Source organism: Pelodiscus sinensis, chromosome 5, assembly GCF_052426305.1.
Source record: "Pelodiscus sinensis isolate ZL-2025 chromosome 5, ASM5242630v1, whole genome shotgun sequence".
NCBI classification, from domain to species: Eukaryota; Metazoa; Chordata; order Testudines; family Trionychidae; genus Pelodiscus; species Pelodiscus sinensis.
The window spans coordinates 51,416,423-51,438,933 of record NC_143056.1 but is presented as its reverse complement, the minus strand read 5'-3'; the positions used below and the strand labels follow the sequence as shown (position 1 = coordinate 51,438,933).

At 42.6% G+C, this 22,511-nt stretch overlaps 1 protein-coding gene across 1 annotated transcript; it reads left to right on the top strand.

Moving 5' to 3' along the window:
- Window positions 1-762: 762 nt before the first annotated feature.
- LOC102461144 (opsin-5-like) lies at window positions 763-11,470 on the top strand (the record flags this gene model as incomplete). Its single annotated transcript, XM_089778261.1, has 5 exons — window positions 763-1,062; window positions 1,471-1,570; window positions 1,921-2,025; window positions 2,640-2,863; window positions 9,879-11,470. Coding segments are annotated over 5 exons (1,197 nt in total), but the record flags the coding sequence as incomplete, so codon positions are not given.
- Window positions 11,471-22,511: the final 11,041 nt, after the last annotated feature.

Sequence of the window (22,511 nt, the reverse complement as noted above, 5' to 3'; positions counted from 1 at the left end):
ATAGACTGCTGGCTAAGCCAGAGCTCTGTCACTACAAACTAGCTGAAAAGGGCAATGGAAACCAGCTGATCAAGACAATGCTTGAGGGTCTAATGGGAAGCAGCTGTAGGCCTCATTAGCTAGAGGGCTAGATAAGGCAGCCAGAGGGGAAGTGAAAGGAGAGGAGCCAGAGAGTGACTGTATGTGCTCCCCAACCAACCAGAGAGGCTAGCTGAGTTTGCTGCAAACATAAAAGCTCTGTAAATAGAAGGTGGTGCGAAATTAGTACTGACAATAAAAGGCACAGCTGATTGCACCAGAAAGGGCCTCTGGTTGATTTGTGGACAACGAAAGGGTCCCCCGTTAGCTGAGCTCCCTGTCTGCACAGGAGTTCTGAACCTCTGAGCTTGGTTCAGAAAACAGCTGCACAGCCACGCAGCTTACAGGGAACTTAGCTGGGAAGATGTGTGCACTATTGGAAACTCCCAAAAGAACAGAGATCTTAGGAAGATTAGTCTGACCACATTGTCTGCTTGAGTCTCTTGACTTTTCATCACAAATTGTAAATTCATTTGGAGATTATTTGCAATGAAGATTTAATTTACTAATTGCAGCCACCTGAGACTCTCTCTGCTCTTGTCAGACTTCTGGAAATTCCTTCCATTATTGTTCAATATATTTCTTACCTGTTCTGTCACAGTCATTATCCTGTAGTTCAAAACTGATGGGACTCCAAGTCAATGATAAAACTTAATGAATGAGATGAGTCAATGACATGCCCCTGTTTTCCCTGCAAAAAGGAAGTGCAAAATACCAATTAACATTTGTTTCAAATTGTTCTCCAGTTGTCCTACAGAACTTACTTTTAATTGCACAGGTTGGCTTTCTTGGCTTGGCAATGGAGTGGTGATCTTCATCTTGTACAACCAACGACATTCCCTGGATCCTCAGGACTATCTCACCTTCAATCTTGCAGTCTCAGATGCAGGCATTTCTCTATTTGGCTATTCAAGGGGCATTGTAGAGCTTTTTAATATTCTGAGAGATGATGGCTTTCTAATCACTTCAGTATGGACATGCAAGGTAACTGCATTATTTACAGTTCCAGAGTCTTAATCTTTTACTGAACACCAGGAGCCTAATCTAGTGACAGGAGAATGTAAGGATTTCTATTAAAAAAAATTAATTTGGTAATTGGGTTTATTTTAGTCTTGCTGCTGGATTTTTCCTCTGGGAAAAAAATAATAATTCTTTTCAATTGCTGTCCTTAAGCAAGATGTTTCTGTGCATGCAAGAACATAGTTAACCTAGAATCAGTGTGAATATTTAAAATAATCTTACAAAATCCTGTAGAAAATACTCATTAGGAACGTACTCAATATTAATACTCAGTGTCGTGTTTTTTTCTGTGTGTTCTACCTTTGTGATATGCCCTTTATGCCAGGAATTTGGATTTTTTTTCTCCTTCTCTCCACCCCTTTTTGTTGTCAGATGGATGGATTTATAATACTCTTTTTTGGTCTAATCAGTATTCATACTCTGACAGCCATCAGTGTCATCAGATACATTAAAGGATGCCAGCCTCACCAAGGTATGTTAGCTTCTCTGACAAATATACACCTCACATGTATATTTTTATTAAATGTGTTGACAATATTATTTACTTGATATAATTAAAATCAAGCCTAAGAACTAAATTGAAAATGTATGAACAGTTGTCTTTTTTATCTTGTTTAAACTCACATTTCCAGTATAATTTGAGATGCATTCATTAACATACTAAGCTTTGTTCTTTTATGAAAATCTAAACATTGTCCCACTGCTGAAAAACACTTTTTATAGGAGATATGGTAGCAACAGCTATGTTGAGTTGTGTGTGTGTTTTTGACCATGAATCCCAGATTTTCCAGGGAGATTAATTTAGTTATCTTTTACCTACAGCTCACAAAATTGATAGAAAAAATACTACCTTGACTTTGATTGTGATATGGGCAACTGCTCTTTTCTGGGCCAGTGCACCACTTCTAGGGTGGGGTAGCTATACAGGTGAGTGTTCATTTCTACAGAATTTCCAAATGGAGAAAAATTTTATATAGCATGTGTGTCCACTAAAAACAGTAGTAATCATTGTGCAACTCTACAGAATGTTACTGGACTGTGTGAGAATGAATAACCAGGTAATACTGAAACCAATAGTTAATTTATTTTCTCAATGCCACATTCCTTTGATAGTTAAGCAGTGTGCTTAATGAATAGAAAAACAAGGAATTAATATACATTTCTGTACGTAATAGTTTATTCATAAAGTCAGATGTGTCTGAATCTCATTTGGAAGAAGTCCCCTTTAGAACAGTCTGGTAGTTTGAACTTAATTTATGCCCACTTTAAGGCATTGGCTAGAATGGAGTACATACTGCCTTAGTGTAAATTAGAATTTTGTTTTCCAAAAAGTTTGTTAATATTAAAAAATAATATAGTCTGTATATCTTAAATGGGGAATCAATTTTGTTTTAAATAGTCACCAAGCATAAAAGTGAGGAAAACATAGCTTTTCTTGTATATGCCTCTATAAAGGCTTTGTAAAGAGCACATCAGTTTAATCCATAATTGTTTCACATAAAAAGATTTTCATCATACTTACTTATGTTCAATTTTTCCAGATCACAAATATGGAACATGTGAAATAGACTGGATCAAGGCAACATTCTCTGTTGTCTATAAGTCTTATGTGATTGGAGTCTTCATATGTGGCTTCTTTATTCCTGTCTCCATCATAATTTTCTGTTACATGTCAATAATAAAGGCTGTTAAATCAAGTCATAGGACTACAAGAGGTAAACAAATTAGCCAAAGGCAGCAGCACATGGAACGAAATATTACACAGGTAAAAGATAAATCTTTGCCTACAATATAGAATGTTACATGCATATTTTATGTAATTTAATTTTTAGAACAAATGCTAGATTTGACAGAAAAGAAAACCAAAATCCTTTTAACAATTCTGCAACAGGCACACCACTGGTATTGCAATTTTACCACATTTCCCTACCGACATACAATAATCTTTTTAAAGATGAGAGGACAGTTGGTCTCATTGCTCATTCATTTTTCAGTCATCTTCCTGAGTCTGCCAATACGGTTATTAATGAGTACAAGTTGTGACATACTCCTCTCAGCAACACAAATTGAAACCACTACCTCATTTCACGTAGACTGTTGAGCAGACCTGATTTCCATTGACTCAGATCAGTTTTGAACTGGTGACCTAGATGGGAGGTAGATAATTATTAAACCCCCTAAGCCAGCCAATTCCTAACATTTACAGTGTTTGTAAATGACACAAATGAAATAGTGTCTTCCTTATATATTAGAAATACATACATTCGGTTTGAGTTTGAAATGGAAATAGGAGACAGACATGTTGAAAATCTCTGGATAAAAATAAATGGGGTAAAACATGAATAATATCATGATAGGGGTCTACTAACAGACCACCTCACCAGGAAAAAGAGATGGATGAGGTTTTCTAAAACAACAAAACTATCTCAAGCATAATCATCCCAATCCTTGATGGTGATGAAGGATTTCAACTACCCAGACATCTGCTGTGAAAATAACACAGCGGGGCACAGATTATCCAACAAATTCTTGGAGTGTATTGGAAATAATTTTTTATTTTACAAGGTGGAGAAAGCTGGTAGGGCAAAGGCTTTTCTAGATCTTATTTTGATGAATAAGGACTAACTGGCTGAGAAATTTGAAAGTGAAAGGTAGCTTGAGTGAAATGGTAAAATCATGAAATAAGAGTTCTTGATTCTAAGGTATGGTGTAAGGGAAAACATAATACAGATAATAGATTTCAAGAAGGCAGACTTCAACAACCTCAATGAGTTGATTAGTAAAATCCCATATGAAGCAGTTCTAAGGGGGGAAAATAGTTCAAGAGAGTTGACAGTTTTTCAAGGGGGGAAAATAGTTCAAGAGAGTTGACAGTTTTTCAAAGACATTATTAAGGACACAAGAGCAAAGTGTCCCACTATTCAGGAGAGAGAAGTAGTATGGCAAGAAACTGTACCTGGCTTACTCAGATCTTCAGTGATCTGAATCTAAAAAAAAGGGTCCTACAAAATGTGGAAACTAGATCAAATTACAAAGGATGACTATAAATAGAATAACACAAATGTGTAGGCTCAAAATTAGAAAGGCCAACGCACAAAACGAGATTAAATTCTCTTGAGACATAAAGGGTAGCAGGAAGAATTTCTACAAATACATTTTAAGCAAAAGGGAGACCAAACACAAGTATACACATTATTAAATTAAATGGGAAAAAAACCATAACAGAAAATGTGGAAATGGCAGAAGTGCTAAATGAATTTTTGTATCAGTTTTCATTAAAAATGTTAGTAAGAATTGGACATGTAATATGGCAAATGCCAGTGAAAATGAGGTTAGATCGGGGTGGGCAAAAGCCTCTTAGTGGGCCAGATGCAGCCCACCTAGGGCTTTGAGCTGGCCTGCACAGCAGTTCCAGGTCCCACTCCCTAGCCCATTGCATGGGGGCCAGAGATGTGCGAGCCCTTTTAACTGCTCCTGTTTAAAGGGCTCGCACCTTTTCCACTCCTGTTGGGCAACGTAGTGCCTGGCAGCTGCAGGGAAGGTGTGATCCCTTTAAATAGAAGTAGTTGAAAGGGCTCACGGGTCCTGGCTCCCTGGCAACGCACTAGTGATGTCAGAGCTACAAGCTCTTTAATTAGAAGCATTAGGCTGTTGCCTAGACACCAGGATGTGTGAGCCTTTTCAACTGTTTCTATTTAAAGGGCTTACACCTTCCTCACAGTTGCCAGGCAAAGTGTTGTGGGTGTGAGCCATTTAAATAAAAGCAGTTAAAAGGGCTTGCAAGTCCCAGCTCCTTAGCAATGTGCTAGTGGTACCAGGAGCTACAACCCTTTTAACTGCTTCTATTTAAAGGGCTCATGCCTGGGTTGCCTGGCAGTCACCCAGTAGGTGCAAGCCCTCTGGGAGCCAGGGACGCGCAGGCCCTTTCAGCTGCTTCTATATAAAGGACTCTCACTCTCAACAGCCCCAGGGAAGGCACAAGCCCTTTAAATAGAAGCAATTGAAAGGGCTCTAGCATCCTCAGCTCCCAGGCAATGTGCTGGCAACAAGACCTTTAAATAGCAAGAATTGAAAGGGCTCGCAGCTCCCGTCCCCCATGAACATGATGCCTGGGAGCTGCAGAGGAAGCTCAAGCCCTTTCAACTCCTGCTATTTAAAAGCACTCTTCTTCCACCCGATGCTCTGCCCCTCCCGTCCAAGACTCGGCCTCTTCTGGGGTGGCCCACAACCATTACAAAAATATTTGAAGTGGCCCTCCTTCAAAAATTATTGCCCACCCCCGGTTAGATGTACACATTTACATTTCAACGTTCTACTCTAACCTAATGTAACAGCCCACTTGTCGTTTATGTGACTTACCAACAAGTCTTTAAAGGTCTACCCTGGGTCAGTCAGCCTATGAGCTGATTAAACCTTTCTAGCTATGACTAATATTTCAATCAGATAAGGTCAAGCTGGAAAAGAGCAATTACAGTGCCAATCTACAAAACAGGAAAGAAGGAGAAACCAGGGAATTACAGCCCACTCAGCTTAACTTCTGTTCCTGGATAGATAAAGGAGCAAAATAATTAAGCAATTAGTTTGCAAACACCTAGAAAATAATAAGATAAGTAACAGCCAGCATGGATTTGTCAACAATGAATTGTCAGACCAACCTAATAACTTTCTTTGACAAAGTAACAAGGTTTGTAAATGGGGGAAGAATTAGATGTGGTATCTTTTGACTTTAGGAAGTCTTTTGATACTGTCTCACATACCCTTCTCATTATCTAAGTAGAGAAATACTTCCTAGAGGAAGCTATTATAACCATTTGCAGAGAGCAGCTGTCAGTGGTTCACACTCAAAATGAAAGGGCATAGCTAATGGAGTCCCTCTGTCCACCTCTATTCAATATCTTTGTCAATAATTTAGACCAATGGGGTTCTATGTTTGGCCCATGAGACATTTTGTTTACCATTGCCCACACACACAGGGTTCTCAGATTCTGCTGGTTTCCATCCACATAAGTTTTTTCCTATTGGTATTACTAACGTGACACACCTGTAAAGCAAGGTCATGTGAAGTGAAGTTTGTGCTGATTGCACATAACAGTGACTGGGAGAGCCATGTACTCCCTCTGCATCTGATCAAAGCACTGCTATGTTTCAGTTGGCATGCCCTGCAAATTTTAGGTATGCAAATGCAGTTTGCAAAACTACCCGATGAGAGAAACTGTCCTGGTTACAACAATCTTGTGGCCACTGGGATGAAGGAGGACCACTCATGTGGCCCACTCACCAGCAAGTTTCCCATCACAAATTTAGATAATGGTATAGAGAGTACACTTATAAATGTTGTGAACAATACTAAACTGAGAGGGGCTACAAGTGCTTTCGAGGACAGGATTATAATTCAAAATTATCGGATAAATGGACTGAGGTAAATAAGATGGAATTCAATAAGGACAAATGCAAAGAACTAAATTTAGGAAGGAACAATTATACACATACAAAATGGGAAATGACTGCATAGGAAAGAGTACTTCAGAAAGGCTTTTAGGGGTCATAGTGTATCACAAGCAAAATATGGGTAAACAGTGTGGAACAGTGTTGCCAAAACAACATTGTGGCATTTTAGCAGGGAATGTTGTAAGCAAGACATTAGAAATCATTCTTCCCTTTTCCATACACTGATTAAGTCTCAGCTGGAATATTGTGTTCAGGTCTGGGTGCCAGATTAAAGGTGTAGCAAACAACCTATGAGGGAAGATTAAAAATACTAGGTTTGTTTAGTCTGGAGAAGACAGAGGGGGGATATAACAGTTTTCAAGTAGATAAAAGGTTGTTAGAAGGAGGAGGAAGAGAAATAGTTCTCGTTAACCTCTGAGGTTAGGATAAGAAGAAATAGGCTTAAATTGCAATAAAGATGGTCTAGGTTGGACATTGGGAAAAACTTCCCAACTGTCAGGATGATAAATCACTGGAATGAATTGCCTGGGAGGCTGGAGATTTTTAAAAGCAACTTAGACATACAACCGTCAGGGATGGTCTAGCCATGACAGGAGGGGACTGCATTAGATGACTTCTCAAGGTCCCTTCCAGTCTTTTGAATCTATTATTCTAGCTATATGTTTGGCTTCCCCATTCAATACATACTATATTTGCTATCAATCACTTGCCACCATGTTCAAGTGAGTTCTTCAAAAGCAGAAATTATGAAGTTAACACTGGACTATGAGGAAGATATGCAAGTTTTCCACAAAAGCATGGAATCTCTGGATTGGTAGGTATACAAAACTGGGTACATTCTCCATTCTCCTGGATTTATATCACCAACAGTCTGGAAGCTACCGTTGTGATGTAGTAAATAGTGCCAAGGGTAGTAGGTGCAGATAAGATTGAATCCCACAACCAAAAATAAGAAATATCAGAAAAAACGACGACACTTATTTTGTAGAGTTTGTATGGAGGCTTAACATGTACTGGCCCACAAATTTAATCATAAGATCCCACAGCACTTCTCTGGCTATGAAGATTATACATAAACAGTAATAATGTATTTCTATAGAAACATCCCCTGCAAAACTAGCGTATGCTTCTTGTGTGTCTAAACTACACCCCTCTGCTGACAGAGGAATACAGGATCTCCCCGCTGTCAGCAGAGCCGCGGCTAGACTTTACTTTCACTTTCGAAAGGGCGCTTGATTGGCACAGTGCCCGAACGTGAGTATGCAAATGAAGCCCGGGATATTTAAATCCCAGGCTCATTTGCACTTTCGAAGTGCTTGATTTGCATCCTGCTGTTGGCAGAGGGATGCAGTCTGGAGGTAGCCCAAGAGCTATCTTGATCCCTATGGTAACAGAGAATATTGAGGCTTTTTTGCAGGTGTACTTTTTCTTTTGCCACTTGAGGCCATGACAAATGGCAGAAGTAATGGTGACAGGCTATACAATCTAGGGAACAAAGAGTTCTGAAGGAACCAGTCAGTCTTCAGGAAGGTCAGGCACAAGGAAGAAAAGATAGAAACAAGAAAAATGGAAAAAAGCACCCTAATTTGAGAATCTGCCATTTCATCAATGGTAGCAGTGAAACTGGAACTATATACCACAGAATGGCCGTGGTTCATATCAAATGTTCCAGCTGCCTCTCTCATTGGTATGGCCAAGACCAACCCAAATGCACCTTCAAGATGGGAGCAGGTACAAACACATGACAACTAAATTTTGATTTTTTTAAACTAATCTTTAGTAAACGTCATCCCCCAAATAATTATATATCATAGCATATATAATTTAATAAATTAACTAGGGGGCTGCACCCTCTGCTTGCTATGCTTACCTACATCCATTCTCTCTGGCCACTTTCATTTTCCATTTTGCTGTTGACGCTGAGTATGCTGATGATGTGATGACATCATTCTGTCACCCAGCAGGAACATTCAGCCATCTAGCAGAAAAAACTTTTTTATATATAGAGAGAAATAATAATAATGAATAATAAAGCTAGATATCCTTGAAGACAAGGAGCAAGGGTAGAAAAAAATCAAGACCCTCTTCTATTGGTGTGACTGTTAAAATAAGGAAACCTCCATCTGGGTAATATCTTAAGATAGTATGATGCTGACCATACTAAAAATCCATAAATTAACTAAATGTCTTGGAAATTTTAAATTATATTTCATTTCTTTGATGCAAAGAGCTCTTTATGAATGGGCATTTCTAACCTACCCAACCTCTGAAAATTCATGTATTTCAGGTTCAAATTAGACTTTTCAATGTTTTTTGTACTTGATTAAAGATTTGCTTTGCTCTTATTGCCACCACATTGCATGTTCTTATAATCTCTGAGACATTTCTCAAATGACGACACAATTTGCTGGCCGTACATCATTTCAGTCAACCAAAAAAAAGTCTCCATCATACAGGTTTTGTTTTATTATTTTCATTCTCTTAGATCACTTTGATTATGAAATATAGTATCTGTAAAAGAAATACCTGGTACATTTGAATACTCACATAAGTCTATTAAGTCCATGTACTTTGTAACCATGTCAATGGTGTTCTACCTAACTGATACATAAAGGGAGAATTATTGTGATGGAAGCTTTTTTCTTATACAGGCAGTCCCCGGGTTACATGGATCCGACTTACATCGGATCCCTACTTACAAATGGGGTGAGGCAACCCCGCACTAGCTGCTTCCCCCCAGCAGACCAGGGAGACGCGAAGCTAGTGCCTCCTCCTCCTCCCCCCAGCAGACCAGGGAGACGCAGAGCGACTTTTCTCAGCAGACACCTCAGCTTGACAATAAAGGACTGAGGGAAGTGACGTGTGAGAGAATAAAACAGCTCTGGAGAAATGTTTGGCTAGAGTTTCCCCTACAATATGTACCAGTTCCGACTTACATACAAATTCAACTTAAGAACAAACCTACAGTCCCTATCTTGTACGTTACCCGGGGACTGCCTGTACATTGAAGTTTACACTTAATTTGTCGTCTTTTTTCCAGACCCATTTTCCAGTTAATGAATGACCAAAATTATAGTCCAATTGTGTTTGTAGGAGACTCAGATACTCTTCCATAGCTTTTTAATTGATTGTGCTTAGCTGAGAGAAAGAGAGGCAGAATCTTCCTTTAATTTTGGTATATAAGGGTTATGGCTTTATTAAAATGCCTTTTGGCTAATTAGGTATTTTAGTAGTTACAAAATGCAGAAGAGGTTCCAAAAGCTGAAATAGTTCTAAAATCATGACATACAGACGTGCTGTTTTGAAGCTCTCATGTTCTTTTTCCTTCTTAGGTATCATTTGTAATTTGTTTTGCCTTTTTCCTGGCTTGGTCTCCATATGCAGTCATCTCTATGTGGTCAGCATGTGGGTTTCAAGTGCCAACACTCGCCAATATCCTAGCCAGCCTTTTTGCCAAATCTGCCAGTTTTTACAATCCATTCATCTACATGGGCATGAGCTGTAAATTCCGTAAAGACATCAGAAACCTTTTCCAGTGTCTCAGCCGAAACAAGGACTCAAGTCTACAGATGCCAGTATTGATATTCAATCAAAGAAATGAGGCAGCTGTGCTCCTAAACCTACAGAGAGATTTTGTGTCCAAAGTTTATGAGGCTGAAGCACCAGGCTTAGAAATGGATTCAGTGCCCAGAGATAATCATTTGGCACAGGAGAACCCTACATTTTGTTCTCCTGTTTCTAACCAACTTACCACTTTTGAAATAAAACCAGTTCAAAGGAAACAGAGTGGATCAGGATGACTCTGATCTGGAGAAGGTGAAATAAGGACTACTTCTTTCACTGAAGATTAGATTTCCACAGCAAATGACCTTTGTCCCTTGGCCTCATCAATCAGCTAATATTTCACATATATTTAAAACTTCTCATGTACAATTTTCCAAATACTATAAAAAAGTAGCAAAATTGAAAATTGGTTCATGAAGCCTAGTTTTCTCCTTTAAAAAAAATAATAGCACATTACTATAATTAAGGTATTTGTTTATTCCTGGCAAACTGTGACTGTCAATGAATATGTCCTGTAAATTGATCCCAATTCTATTCCTATTTTATTGTATTCCTTTTTTTCCCCTCTGTGGTATGATTACATACTGGTCCAGAACCCAGGATCTTACTGTATATAGCCTAAGACTAGTGCTAAATATGCTGAGCTCTGCTAGAAGCCAGTGACAGGCCAAGATCCACTATCTCCTAAACTGCCACAGGGAGACACATGTTTTGTACTACTCCACAAAGATGAAGATGAAGATTTTCAGTGAAATATAAAGTGGATTTTACTAGCCTCACAGGTCAAGATCATTGCACATTCCATCTTAGATATGTTGCTACACAGTTTACAAGAATTTTCCTAATAAGGGACCCAGAGCTGATCCTTCACTGCCCTAAACCCAGCCCCATATATGCCTCCTTCCACCACCTCTCCAACACCCATCCCTGTGCTGTCCTCATCTTGCACCCAGCCCTGAGTACTTACCCAGAAAGGCAAAAGAGCTCCATTCCAATCATGGGCCAACTAGTTCTATGAGCCCCAGATCCTCACCTCTTCGTGAATTTCCACTTTTTCAAGAAGTACCAAAAAACTGGATCCTGCCCTTCTGGAGAGTAGCACCTTGGTACCCCATCTCTGCTTTTCCCTAGGAATTGGGGCATCAGAAGAACCACAAAGGGAGGAGGCAAGTAGGAAGTCAAAGTTGTAATGCCAATTGGCATCATGATTGTGGAGCAGCTGGACCAAATTTCCAGGTCCAGTTAGAAGTCAAGGGGAAGGTAGTGCTCTCTGTCTCATCCTCATTGCACCCCTACTTGGTATTTAAATATGATTATTTTGTAACCTTTGGTGTCTCAGAAACAACTCCCTGAAAGCCCTGACGCCTCACAATCCATTTTTAGAGTGTCTAAATATTAGTTTAACTCATTAGCAGACCATAGAATAATAGAGCTGGAAGAGACCTCAGGAGGTCATCAAGTCCAACTCCCTGCCCAAAGCAGGACCAATCCCAACTAAATCAACCCAGCCAGGGCTTTGTCAAGCCGAGACTTAAAAACCTCTAGAGATGGAGATTCCACCACCTCCCTAGGTAACCCATTCCAGTGCTTCACCATCCTCTTAGTGAAATAGACCTAGACCTCCCCCACTGTAACTTGAGACCATTGCTCCTTGTTCTGCCATCTGTCACTACTGTGAACAGCCTTTCTCCATCCTCTTTGGAACCTCCCTTCAGGAAGTTGAAGGCTGCTGTCAAATCCCCCCTCACTCTTCTCTTGTGCAGACTAAACAAACCCAAATCCCTCAGTCTCTCCTCATGGCTGCCCAAATCATGTTGTCTTTGAAGTGAGGAAGAAAGCAAGAGAGTATTCAATAAGACCTGCAGCTGGATTCTGTGCTGCATCTGTAACCACCACTAGGTGGATTTGAACCTAGAATCTCTGGAGCTTAGTGTAGGAGCCTCTACAGCCGTGGTCACCAACCAGTAGATCGCGATCTACCAGTAGATCTCGGAGGCTCTAAGAGTAGCTCTTGAGCCCCCTCTGAACTGTGCGCCTGCGCAATACATTTACATTAGATTTTCTCATTTGAGGAGCAGCTACTCACTGAGCAACAGCACAGATGAGGAGCTGCGAGGAATGGTGGGAATTTTTTTTTAAGTAGCAGTATAAGGATTGGGGATAGCAAGTGATGGAAAAGAGGAGAATAAAGAGGGAGGGGCTTCAGTGAAGGGGCGGGGTGGTAGATCTTGGCTTGGTCTGTCATTTAAAAAGTGATCTTGGGTGTAAAAAGGTTGGAGATCACTGCTCTACAGCTTGAGTGATAAAGTCAGCTGGCTCTCAGCTTAGGCTGCAGAGCTCCTTTGTTCTTGTCTCTCACTGTAATTGGTCTAAGTGCCCCAACATGGAATAGCGAGCCACACCAGATATGTGGGTTACACACCTCCTGAAGGATGCAGGATCAAAAACATGGCCCAAGGGAAAGGAGATGAATGAGGCAGTATAAGTGGTGGTGTTTCTTCGAGTGGTCCTCATGGGTGCTCCACTCTTGGTCTCGAGCTTGTCCCAGCGTCACTGGTCAGAGGTTTTCAGTAGCAGTTGTCAGCCGGATCACGCATGCACTGTCAGTGTCTTGCAGCTTTCGTGCCTTTGATCTCGTGGTCCAGCTCCCGCCAGTTCCTTTCAACCATCCTCAGTTGCTGGCGGAGCTTCCCTGTTCTCCTCACTGAAGCAGCTTCTGTGTTTTTTTTTTTTTTAAAGTGATAGAGTTTCATGTTAGGTTAATAGTTAACAGTAGTTAGTTACTTGTTAGTTATTTAGTTAAAAACAAGGACTTTGAAATTGACTACGGGTTCACGCTGATCAAGTGAAACTGACATGCCTGGCTCCTCAGGCTTCAAAAAGTGTTCCCGCTGCCGGGAAGCTATGCTGGCATTGGATGGGCATGCAGCTTGTATCCGCTGCCTGGGAGAAGCTCACATCCCTCAAAAATGTGAGCATTGCCTAAATCTAATGACCAGGGCACAGAGAGAGGGAGAGAAATGCGCCTGAAGATGTTTTTATTTGATAAAGCCCTGCAGCCTTCAAGCGGCATTCCACCACCAGCTTCAAAGGCTATGGGGGCACAAAAGAGAAGCACTTTGTCCCCCAGGCCATCCTCAAAAAGAGCGAGAGCATCTCCCACTCACTCACTACCTGCTGCACCCTCGACAAGGGTCAGCAGAGGGGACAAGCTGAGCATGTCAGGATCCGCTGCCCCTAGAACGACTACCGGAGCTATGGCAAAAAAATCAGCCACCCTGGCAAGTGCCATGCTGGCATGGAGGGCAGCATCGGTACCGGCACCGAGAGTCGAGTGCAGGGATAGCTCGGCACCACCAGCACAGCTGGGGGCACCGGAAGCACAGCAGACACCGGCACCAAGAGCTGCGCATAGAGACGGCGCGACACCACCAGCACAGCTGGCGGCACTGGAGGCATCGGCACCACGGGGAACAGCTACCCTGGAGGCACTGTATATTGCTGGTACCACACAACGGGGAATTACGACAGTCTCTAGCACTGATAGTGCATGACAAAGGAGACCATGCCGAGCCAGACAGTGGCGCAGTTGCGGCACCGAGGAAAGCTGCTTGTAAAACAACCATGCGCCTGTCATCTCTCTCTCCATCTCCAACTTCCTCCCCGGCACCATCTCCTTCGCCTCCTAGGCACTATTCCCCCATACATGGGGGCAGACAGTACCGCAGCACTCAGGGATCTTACTGCGACACAGTCCCAGATCTTTGAGGCACCACAGGTCGCCTCATTATAGATACCTCCATTATCTGCAAGATGTTCGCCTCGCTTACCATGCTCATCAAGGCATTCTCCCTGCACAGTTTATTATAGACATCATAATTATAGACATCAAATTATAGTTCTTTCCCAGCCTACTCTGACCATTACCATGATCGCTACCACAGATTGCACAGTTACTATAGGTCCCGCTCCTATGTCCAACCTACATGCTGCTGCCACTCCCTGGACTATTGACACATTCCAGCAGGATCTCACACACAGCAGAAGGAATACAATCCCGCACCTTCAATCAGTCCTCAGGCACAACAGTCTGAACCCAAAGAAGGACAGATATCTGAAGCTGAGGATCAACCTCAGCAGACATCACCAACAGACCAGTCTTCATCTTCTCCCGATGAGGCAGTCTTCCCTGAGGATATGTTCCCCACCCCAGATGACCTGAAACAGTTTCAAGAACTGTTCAAATGAGTCAGGAGGTACAGCTGGCAGAGGTCTCAGGAGGTACAGCTGGCAGAGGTGCAAACCAAGCAATATCACCTGCTGAAGAATCTCCATCCACAACAACGTTAAAAAATTTCTCTTCCAATTGACAAGGCAATCATGGAGGCCGCAGATGAAATATGGCAAACCCCAGCTTCTGCAACCACAACTAGTAAACAGGCAGACAAAAAATATTTCGTCCCATCCAAAGGCCTTGAGTTTCTCTTTAATCACCCGCAACCTAATTCCCTGGTTCGGAATGCGGCTCAACAAAGGTTGAAGGCGTCACAATTCAGAACCATTGGTGCAGACAAGGATGCAAAGAAACTCGATATCTTAGACAGGAAGGTCTACTCCTCTGCCACCCTACTTCTGTGTATAGCAAATTATGCTGCCCTAGTTTTCAATCATAATTTCAATAATTATTCAAAATTAACGGAGTTGGCTCATTATCTCCCAGATTCCACGGAGCCAATCTTAAAGTCAGTGGTACATGAAGGTTATAATGCACCTAGGGCAGGACTTCAAATTGCAATGGATGTCGTGGACACGGCAGCATGCTCCACGGCCACAGCTATTTCCATGTGCAGGGCATCTTGGCTAGCCACAGCTGGAGTCCCCAAAGAGCTGCAAGGCAAGGTGGAGGACCTTCCATTTGACAAACAAAAAGCTTTTTGCAGAGAAAACGGATGAAGTCCTCCACTCTGGAAAAGATTCCCGTACAACCTTACACACTTTAGGGATGTACACCACTCCATTTAGGTGCAAGGAGTATTATCCGTACCCAAGAAGATACAGACACCAGTATTAGAGGCAACAGCGCGCCCATACGAACAGACACATCCAAAACAGCGACCCCAGCGCAGACGGCCTCAACCTGTACAAGCGACTAATCCACCTTCCGTGAAGCAGCAGGTTTGACTCCTCAGTCGAGGGCATTCAAACATCTCACATTGTCATAAACCAACATCATATTCCTCCCTTGTTCCACCATCTATTACGGCCCTTTTACCATCAGTGGGCCGCAATAACATCCGACTGATGGGTTTTGGAACTTGTGGCATCCGGATTCACAATTCCACTTACCTCCATTCCTCCTACTACCCCACCAACCCTGTCCATTTTCAGGGACCCATCTTACGAGGAACACTTATGACAAGAAGCCCACCGTCTTCTCTCCATTGGGACAACAGAGAGAGTTCTGAAACAATTCAGAGGAAAGGGGTTTTACTCCCGCTATTTCCTAACTCAAAAGAAGTCAGGAGGATGGAGACCCATTCTAGACCTGTGGGGACTGAATCGTTACCTCTGGAAACAAAGGTTCAAGATGGTGATGCTAGCTTCAATTATCCCATCATTGGACAATGGGGATTGGTTTGCAGCCCTCGACCTGCAAGATGCTTATTTCCACATCGCCATACACCCAGCACACAGGTGATTCCCTCGTTTCACAATAGGAAGCGATCACTTCCAATATCACGTTCTACCCTTCTGTCTAGCGGCCTCTCCTAGGGTTTTTTCGAAAACAATTGCGGTTGTGGCGGCACATCTTCGTCGGATGAACGTCATGGTATTCCCTTACCTGGATAATTGCCTCGTAAAGGGCAGAATGCAACAGGAGGCAGCACTCATGGTTATGTTGACCGTTCAAACTTTCAACTCCCTGGGCCTTATAATCAACAAAAAAAAGTCCACTTTAGATCCTATTGAGACCATAAAGTTCATAGGTGCCACACTTGACTCCATTACTGCGAGAGCGTACTTACCAGTGGAAAGATTTCACGCAATACAAGACCTTGTGACCATGCTCATCAATGCTCCCACGGTGTCAGTACACGCTTGCCTAAAATTGATGGGCCATATGGGCGCTACTACCTTTGTAGTTCTTCATGCACCGCTACATTTTCGATGCCTCCAACATTGGCTAGCATCCGTATACATACCTTCAAGACACAGCATCCAAAAGATAGTAGCACCTCCAGCCTACGTCCGCAAGTCCCTCACATGGTGGATGAAGCCTCACAACCTCATGCTTCATTCCATCGGCTGCAACCTTCCTACCAAATAAGCACAGACACTTCCCTCATCAGTTGGGGTGCACACATGAATGAGAGGAAGGTACAGGGCAGGTGGTCAGACTCTGAAAGACTTCTCCACATAAACCTCTTAGAGCTGAGAGCTATTTTTCATGCATGCAAGCACTTTCGCACCCGTATCATAGGCACTGTGTTCAGGGTGTTGACAGACAACATTGCCTCGATGTATTATACCAATAGGCAAGGAGGCGCGAGATCACGCTCCCCGTGTGCGGAAGCAGTCCGTCTGTGGAATTGGTGCATCCAAAACAATATCACCATCACAGCGTCATACCTACCTAGTTCCAACAATACAATCGCAGATTCTCTCAGCCTCCAATTCCCACTGGATCACGAGTGGGAAGTACGAATGGACATCCTTCACCAAATTTTCCGCAGATGGGGAACATCTCTTATAGACCTATTTGCCACTCCACACAATAGGAAATGCTGATTTTTCTGCTCCAGGGCAAGAATCAGGAAAGGATCACTGGGGGATGCACTTTTAATCAGCTGGAAGGGATCACTACTTTATGCATTCCCTCCAACAGTACTCATACTCAGAACATTAGAGAAAATCAACATTGAATCGGCACGGGTAATATTACTGGTCCCAGCGTGGGCGAGACAGCCTTGGTATCCATTCCTCCACAGGATGTCGGTGAAACCACCTTACCCGCTTCCCCCGCCCCCCCATCAAATCTATCACAGAATCAAGGTTCTCTCCTTCATCCCAAGCCGGGAACTCTCCACCTAACAGCCTGGTTCCTGGTTGGCTCAAAACAAACAAGCACCTCTGTTTGGAACAAGTGAAGGCAATCCTTCTGCACAGTAGGAAATTATCTACACAAAAGATGTACCTAGTGAAGTGCAGTAGATACGCACAGTGGTGTTGCAACAATCACACTAACCCCAAAAGAGCTCCATTCCATCAAATCCTTGATTACATTGTCCATCTGCAGGGTTTGGGTCTTTCGATCTCTTCTCTGAAAGTACGTATGGCAGCAATTAGTGCATTCCCTCACCCTATAGAAGGATTCTCCATGTTCTTCCACCCAACTACTAAAAGGTTTTTACAAGGACTGACAAACCTTCACCCCCCCATGGAGGCCACCTATCCCTTAGTGGAACCTAGATTTAGTACTTGATACCATAACGTAGCCTCCATTTGAATCGTTAGCAACTATACCTCTTCATATGTTAACAATGAAGGTAGTCTTCCTATTAGCGATTACATCAGCACGTAGAGTCAGCGAGTTGGCTGCACTGATGGCAAATCCACCATCCACCGTGTTTACTAAAGAGTCGGTTACACTATGCTTACATCCGACATTTATTCCAAAAGTATGTTCTTTATTCCATCTCAACGAACCCATTGTATTACCATCCTTTTATCCTAAACCTCACTCATCGCAGAGGGATGCTTTACTACACACCCTCAGTGTGCGCCGAGCACTCTCGTTCTCTATCGATAGAACTCGGGACTGGCGCAGAACGAACAGATTATAAGTGTCAATAGCACAACGATCCAAAGGCAGTGCGCTTTCCAGCCAATGTATCGCAAAGCTCATAGGCACATGTATTACCACCTGTCATGCTATCCGGAATAGAACTCTTCTCTCACCACCAAAAGCTCATTCCACAAGGGCAGTAGCTACATCTTCAGCCTCTGCCCATAGAGTGTCCCTGGAAGATATCTGCTGGACGACCACTTGGTCATCAAACACCACCTTCACGTGACACTATGCAATCGTACAACGTTTAGGCAAAAACTCTGCTGTGGCCTCTGCAATATTATCAATAGCAGACAAACATTAAGTCTGGAGCGCTGTCTGGTTACCACTCTACAGTCACCAAGAGTGGAGCACCCACAGGGAACACTCGAAAAAGAAGACTAAGTGACTCACCTTTGTGCAGTAACGATGTTTCTTCGAGATGTGTCCCCGTGGGTGCTCCACATCCCGCTCTTCTCCCCACTTTGGAGTTTTGTTTCTTTCTCATTATAGGCAACCGAGCGGTGAGAGAAACTAGCAGGAGCTGGACTGCGCAATCAAAGGCGCGAAAGACGCTGAGCACGCATGCGCAATCTGGCTGACAACTGCTACTGAAAACCTCCAACTAGTGATGCCGGGACAAGCCCAACACCAAGAGTAGAGCACCCACAGGGACACATCTCGAAGAAACATTGTTACTGCACAAAGATGAGTAACTTCGTCTAATCCTTCATATGACACACGAATCAAGTGTTCCTCAATGAAATTAATAGGTTTCTGGTTTAAAATAAACAAAAGGGATTGTGTCTTCTCACCACACCACACCACACACAGTCAACCTGTGGAACACTTTGACGAGGGATGTTGGGTAGGATCAAAACTATAACCAGATTCAGAAAATAATTAGATACTTTCATGGAGGCTTGTTCAATCAACTCCATGTTCTGGCTGTCCCTAAAGCTCTCACTGCCAGATGCTGGGACTGGACAACAGGGGATAGATCATTTGATGAATGCCCTGTTCTGTTCATTCCCTTTGGCACATCTAGTAGTGGCCACTGTTAGAAGACAGGATATTGGGCTCAGTGCACCATTAATCTGACTCAGTATGGCCATTCTTATGTGCTAAGCTTTCTTCTGCTTGTGCTATTTGGATTAAAGGCTGCTGCAGGGGCTACAGTGACCCTGAGAATAAAGCTGGACTTGACTTAAGTTACAGAAGCCTCACCACTGCTCCCTATGGGCTGCAAAGCAGCCTAAAATATCTGTAGCACTAAGAGCTACCACCACTTGCCTGGGCCAGCCCTAATATGGCTTGTATGCTGGATTTTGAAGATAGACAGTGTAGAGTTGTTTCCATTTCATTTAGAGCCAATATATGCCAACAGAGCACTGTATAGGAGCAAGAGTGACAACCAGGACCACCCCTTGTTTTTTAGGTCCAATAGCTCCAGTCTTCCCATTCCTAGAAGCACCATGGGAGAGCAGGCCAACAGCACTCTAGACTAAGGCTATGTCTACAAGTGCTCTATCTCCAATGAGAGCAGTGCCCTGAGGGCAGCCATCCAACAGTGCAGCTCTCTCCACTTTGAGGATAGGTTTTGTAGGTAAGGGGTGATTACAGGACATCCTGGGTCCCTGCACAGCTTGCTCTCTCAAAACATTGATCATTTCTAATAGCTCAGCATTGCTCCAAGTTGGGGACCCTTTGCTCTGTGCAGCAGCCATTGTCGCCTGGCCAGATGATAAGTGATCACTTGGCAAAACAAAAAACAGGAAGGGGAATTTCAAAATTCCTGGGGCTTTTCAGGAGATGGGGGCATGTCTGTTTGCCTGGCATCGGATCAGCAGAGCTGCTGGCCAAAGTGGTCACCAGAGGCTGTGTAAACAGAAAAAATGTGTCTTCATTTGCACATTGCCACAATAGTATCAGCAGTAAGAACTGTACACCTCTTGTGGAGGTGGTTTTCTGTTTGTGGTGAAATTTTTGTTTTGCTTCAAAAAGTTATTGGCAAGTGTAGACACTCCCACATTTTTTGTACAAAGGAGGACTTTTTTCACTTTAAATGGTAAGTTCATACATGACCTAAGACATTGTCCCAAGTACTAATCGTGGAACTGTGGGGAAAATTGATTGTTTCTTTAGTTTCTATGGTGAAAGCAACCTCGATCTGGTCTAGCAAGAAGCATGAAGACTTCTTGCAATCACATTTGTAATATGCCAGCCACCAGAAAAAATCGTACCCAAGTCTAGATACAGAAAGTGACAAAAAATCAAATTCTCTTGGGCTTGAGAAATAGACATCGTCACTAATTGCTGACAGGAAAAGCAAAGAGAGAATGTCATTTTTGGCCATGGCCCTGCAATGCCTCTTCCTTCCTTCTCTCCCCCCCCCCCCCCCCTACTTCATATGGCAAATCACAATCAAATAGTATCAGAAGGGTCCTAATAATGAAAATTAAAAAGCATAGAAATATTATCCACACATTTAACGTTGTGCTTTTGTGAGTGCTCCTTTTGCACTTTACTAGGTTCCCTAAACTTTTACAACCCTAGAAACATCTACACTTTTAAACTTATCTTGGCTGCTATTCCAAAACCAAACTAATAGGACAAAATCAGCTGCAACCTGAAAATCCTCAGAGCCTGAGCTGGAGCTCTCACGGATTGAGCTCACCTGTTCCAAAGACCAACCTATGTCTATCTCTCCATGGCCTAAGCATAACAGTTGTCAGAAACAGGGCCAAGGTGGGCCCAGCTTTAGAGGGAAGAATATTCATCCCTTCCCCAGCTTCTCCCAGGAACTGCTATTTATTAGAAGCAGCCAGCCCTTTTTATTTGGCCTGGTGGACTAAATCTTCCTGATTCCATCATTTGCTGACCCAGTAAGGCTTGCCTGGGTAACCCCAGATGTCAAAAACTCACTGCCCTTCTCAAAGGCATGTTTCATGGGATGGGATGGGATGCACTGAAGATGTGGGGTTTTCCAGTAGGGGGCAGCGTATGCTTTCCATATCCCCATCCCCATCCTAGCATCTATGTAGCTGGACTTTTTTTTGAGAGATGTAAATATGTTTCATGTGTGGTCAATTTTCTCATTGGAGAGACACCATACTACAAGCTGTTTCACTTACTGTTCGCGCACATGTTGTTTTGAAGGATTGGACAAGTTTAAACATAAAAGACACCTGTCAATTGGGTAAACTCAGGAACACTTATATAATAATGATACTGAAGCTAGAAACATTTGTGTTTGTGTAATCATTTTACATGTTATTTCTGTTAACCTTGATTGGTCTTGGATATTATGATACATATTTAAAGCAGAATGTAATTTCTGTTAGTTAGTTTTGCATAGTTATTATATTTTTCATTTTCCATTATGATATTAATAAAATAGTCCAGTGAGCATATGGCAGTAGCACTAATTTTGAGTCTGCCCACAGTGCTTTTTTACAATCACTATACTTTCATCAAGCAGAAGAGTCCAATGAGACTCCTTCAGCATTAGCTACCTCCCCATCTCCAAAAAACCCTTTTCTTTGTGACAAGTATTAGAGAGGTAGCCATGTTAGTCTGAATCTGCAAAAGCGGCGAGGAGTCCTGTGGCACCTTATAGACTAACTGAAATGTAGGTGCATAAGCTTTCGTGGGCAAAGATGAAGTAGGTCTTTGCCCACGAAAGCTTATGCTCCTACACTTTGGTTAGTCTATAAGGTGCCACAGGACTCCTTTTCTTTGTGAGAATGCTATCAATGTCAAAGCTGATCACAATTTCTATATTTGAACGAGGAAGCTTTTAGCCCTATCAGTGCAGTCATTTATGTTGGAAGTGTAAACCAGTTGCTTGGGTTGAAAGCTGTCCTAAAAAACCCTCCACCTTTTGCAGGCATCCTTACTCTAAGAAAGGAAGAACATAGGAAAGGATTCCACAGACTAATTAATTGAGCTACTTTCTCTGCTTCTAAGCAGTTAGTGTTTATGCCCTTTTGGAGGGGGTGAGTGAGGGTTCAGCACTCTAGTATGAGAAGCAATGTGGCTTGAAATGCACCACTTATTTTGTTACTTACATGAAGAGCTGGGAGAGTGTTGTGGGGAGATCATAGCCTATAGAGGAAACAAAGAGCTCAGAGTGATGCAGTAGTAGTGGAGAACAGGGGGAAAAGACATACCCAGTGTACTGTGGGGAACTGCAAGAGAATGGACAAAGGAGAATGGATTGCAGAAAGAAAAAGAGATGCTTTTTTCAGAGAAAAGAGAATATTAGAAATGAAGAGGTGATTTGGGCTAGAAATGATTAGCATTTTCAGATGATGACAGAAATAAAATGAGGAAATATATTCCCATGTAAGTTAGTTTAAATTCTGTTATAGTGAGGGTTTTCCCTAGTATTTGCATGCAGATGATCTAGTTGTCCAGCTATGGTGGAGTTTGCCATTGTTACCACAAAGAGCAGGTAAAGGACTATTGTGTCTCTAAGATAATAATCTTTCACAGGGGAAACTTTCTCCCATGGGAAGAGAAAAGGACCCTATTCTGCTGGAATGACACACACGGTACTTAACAAGCCTTT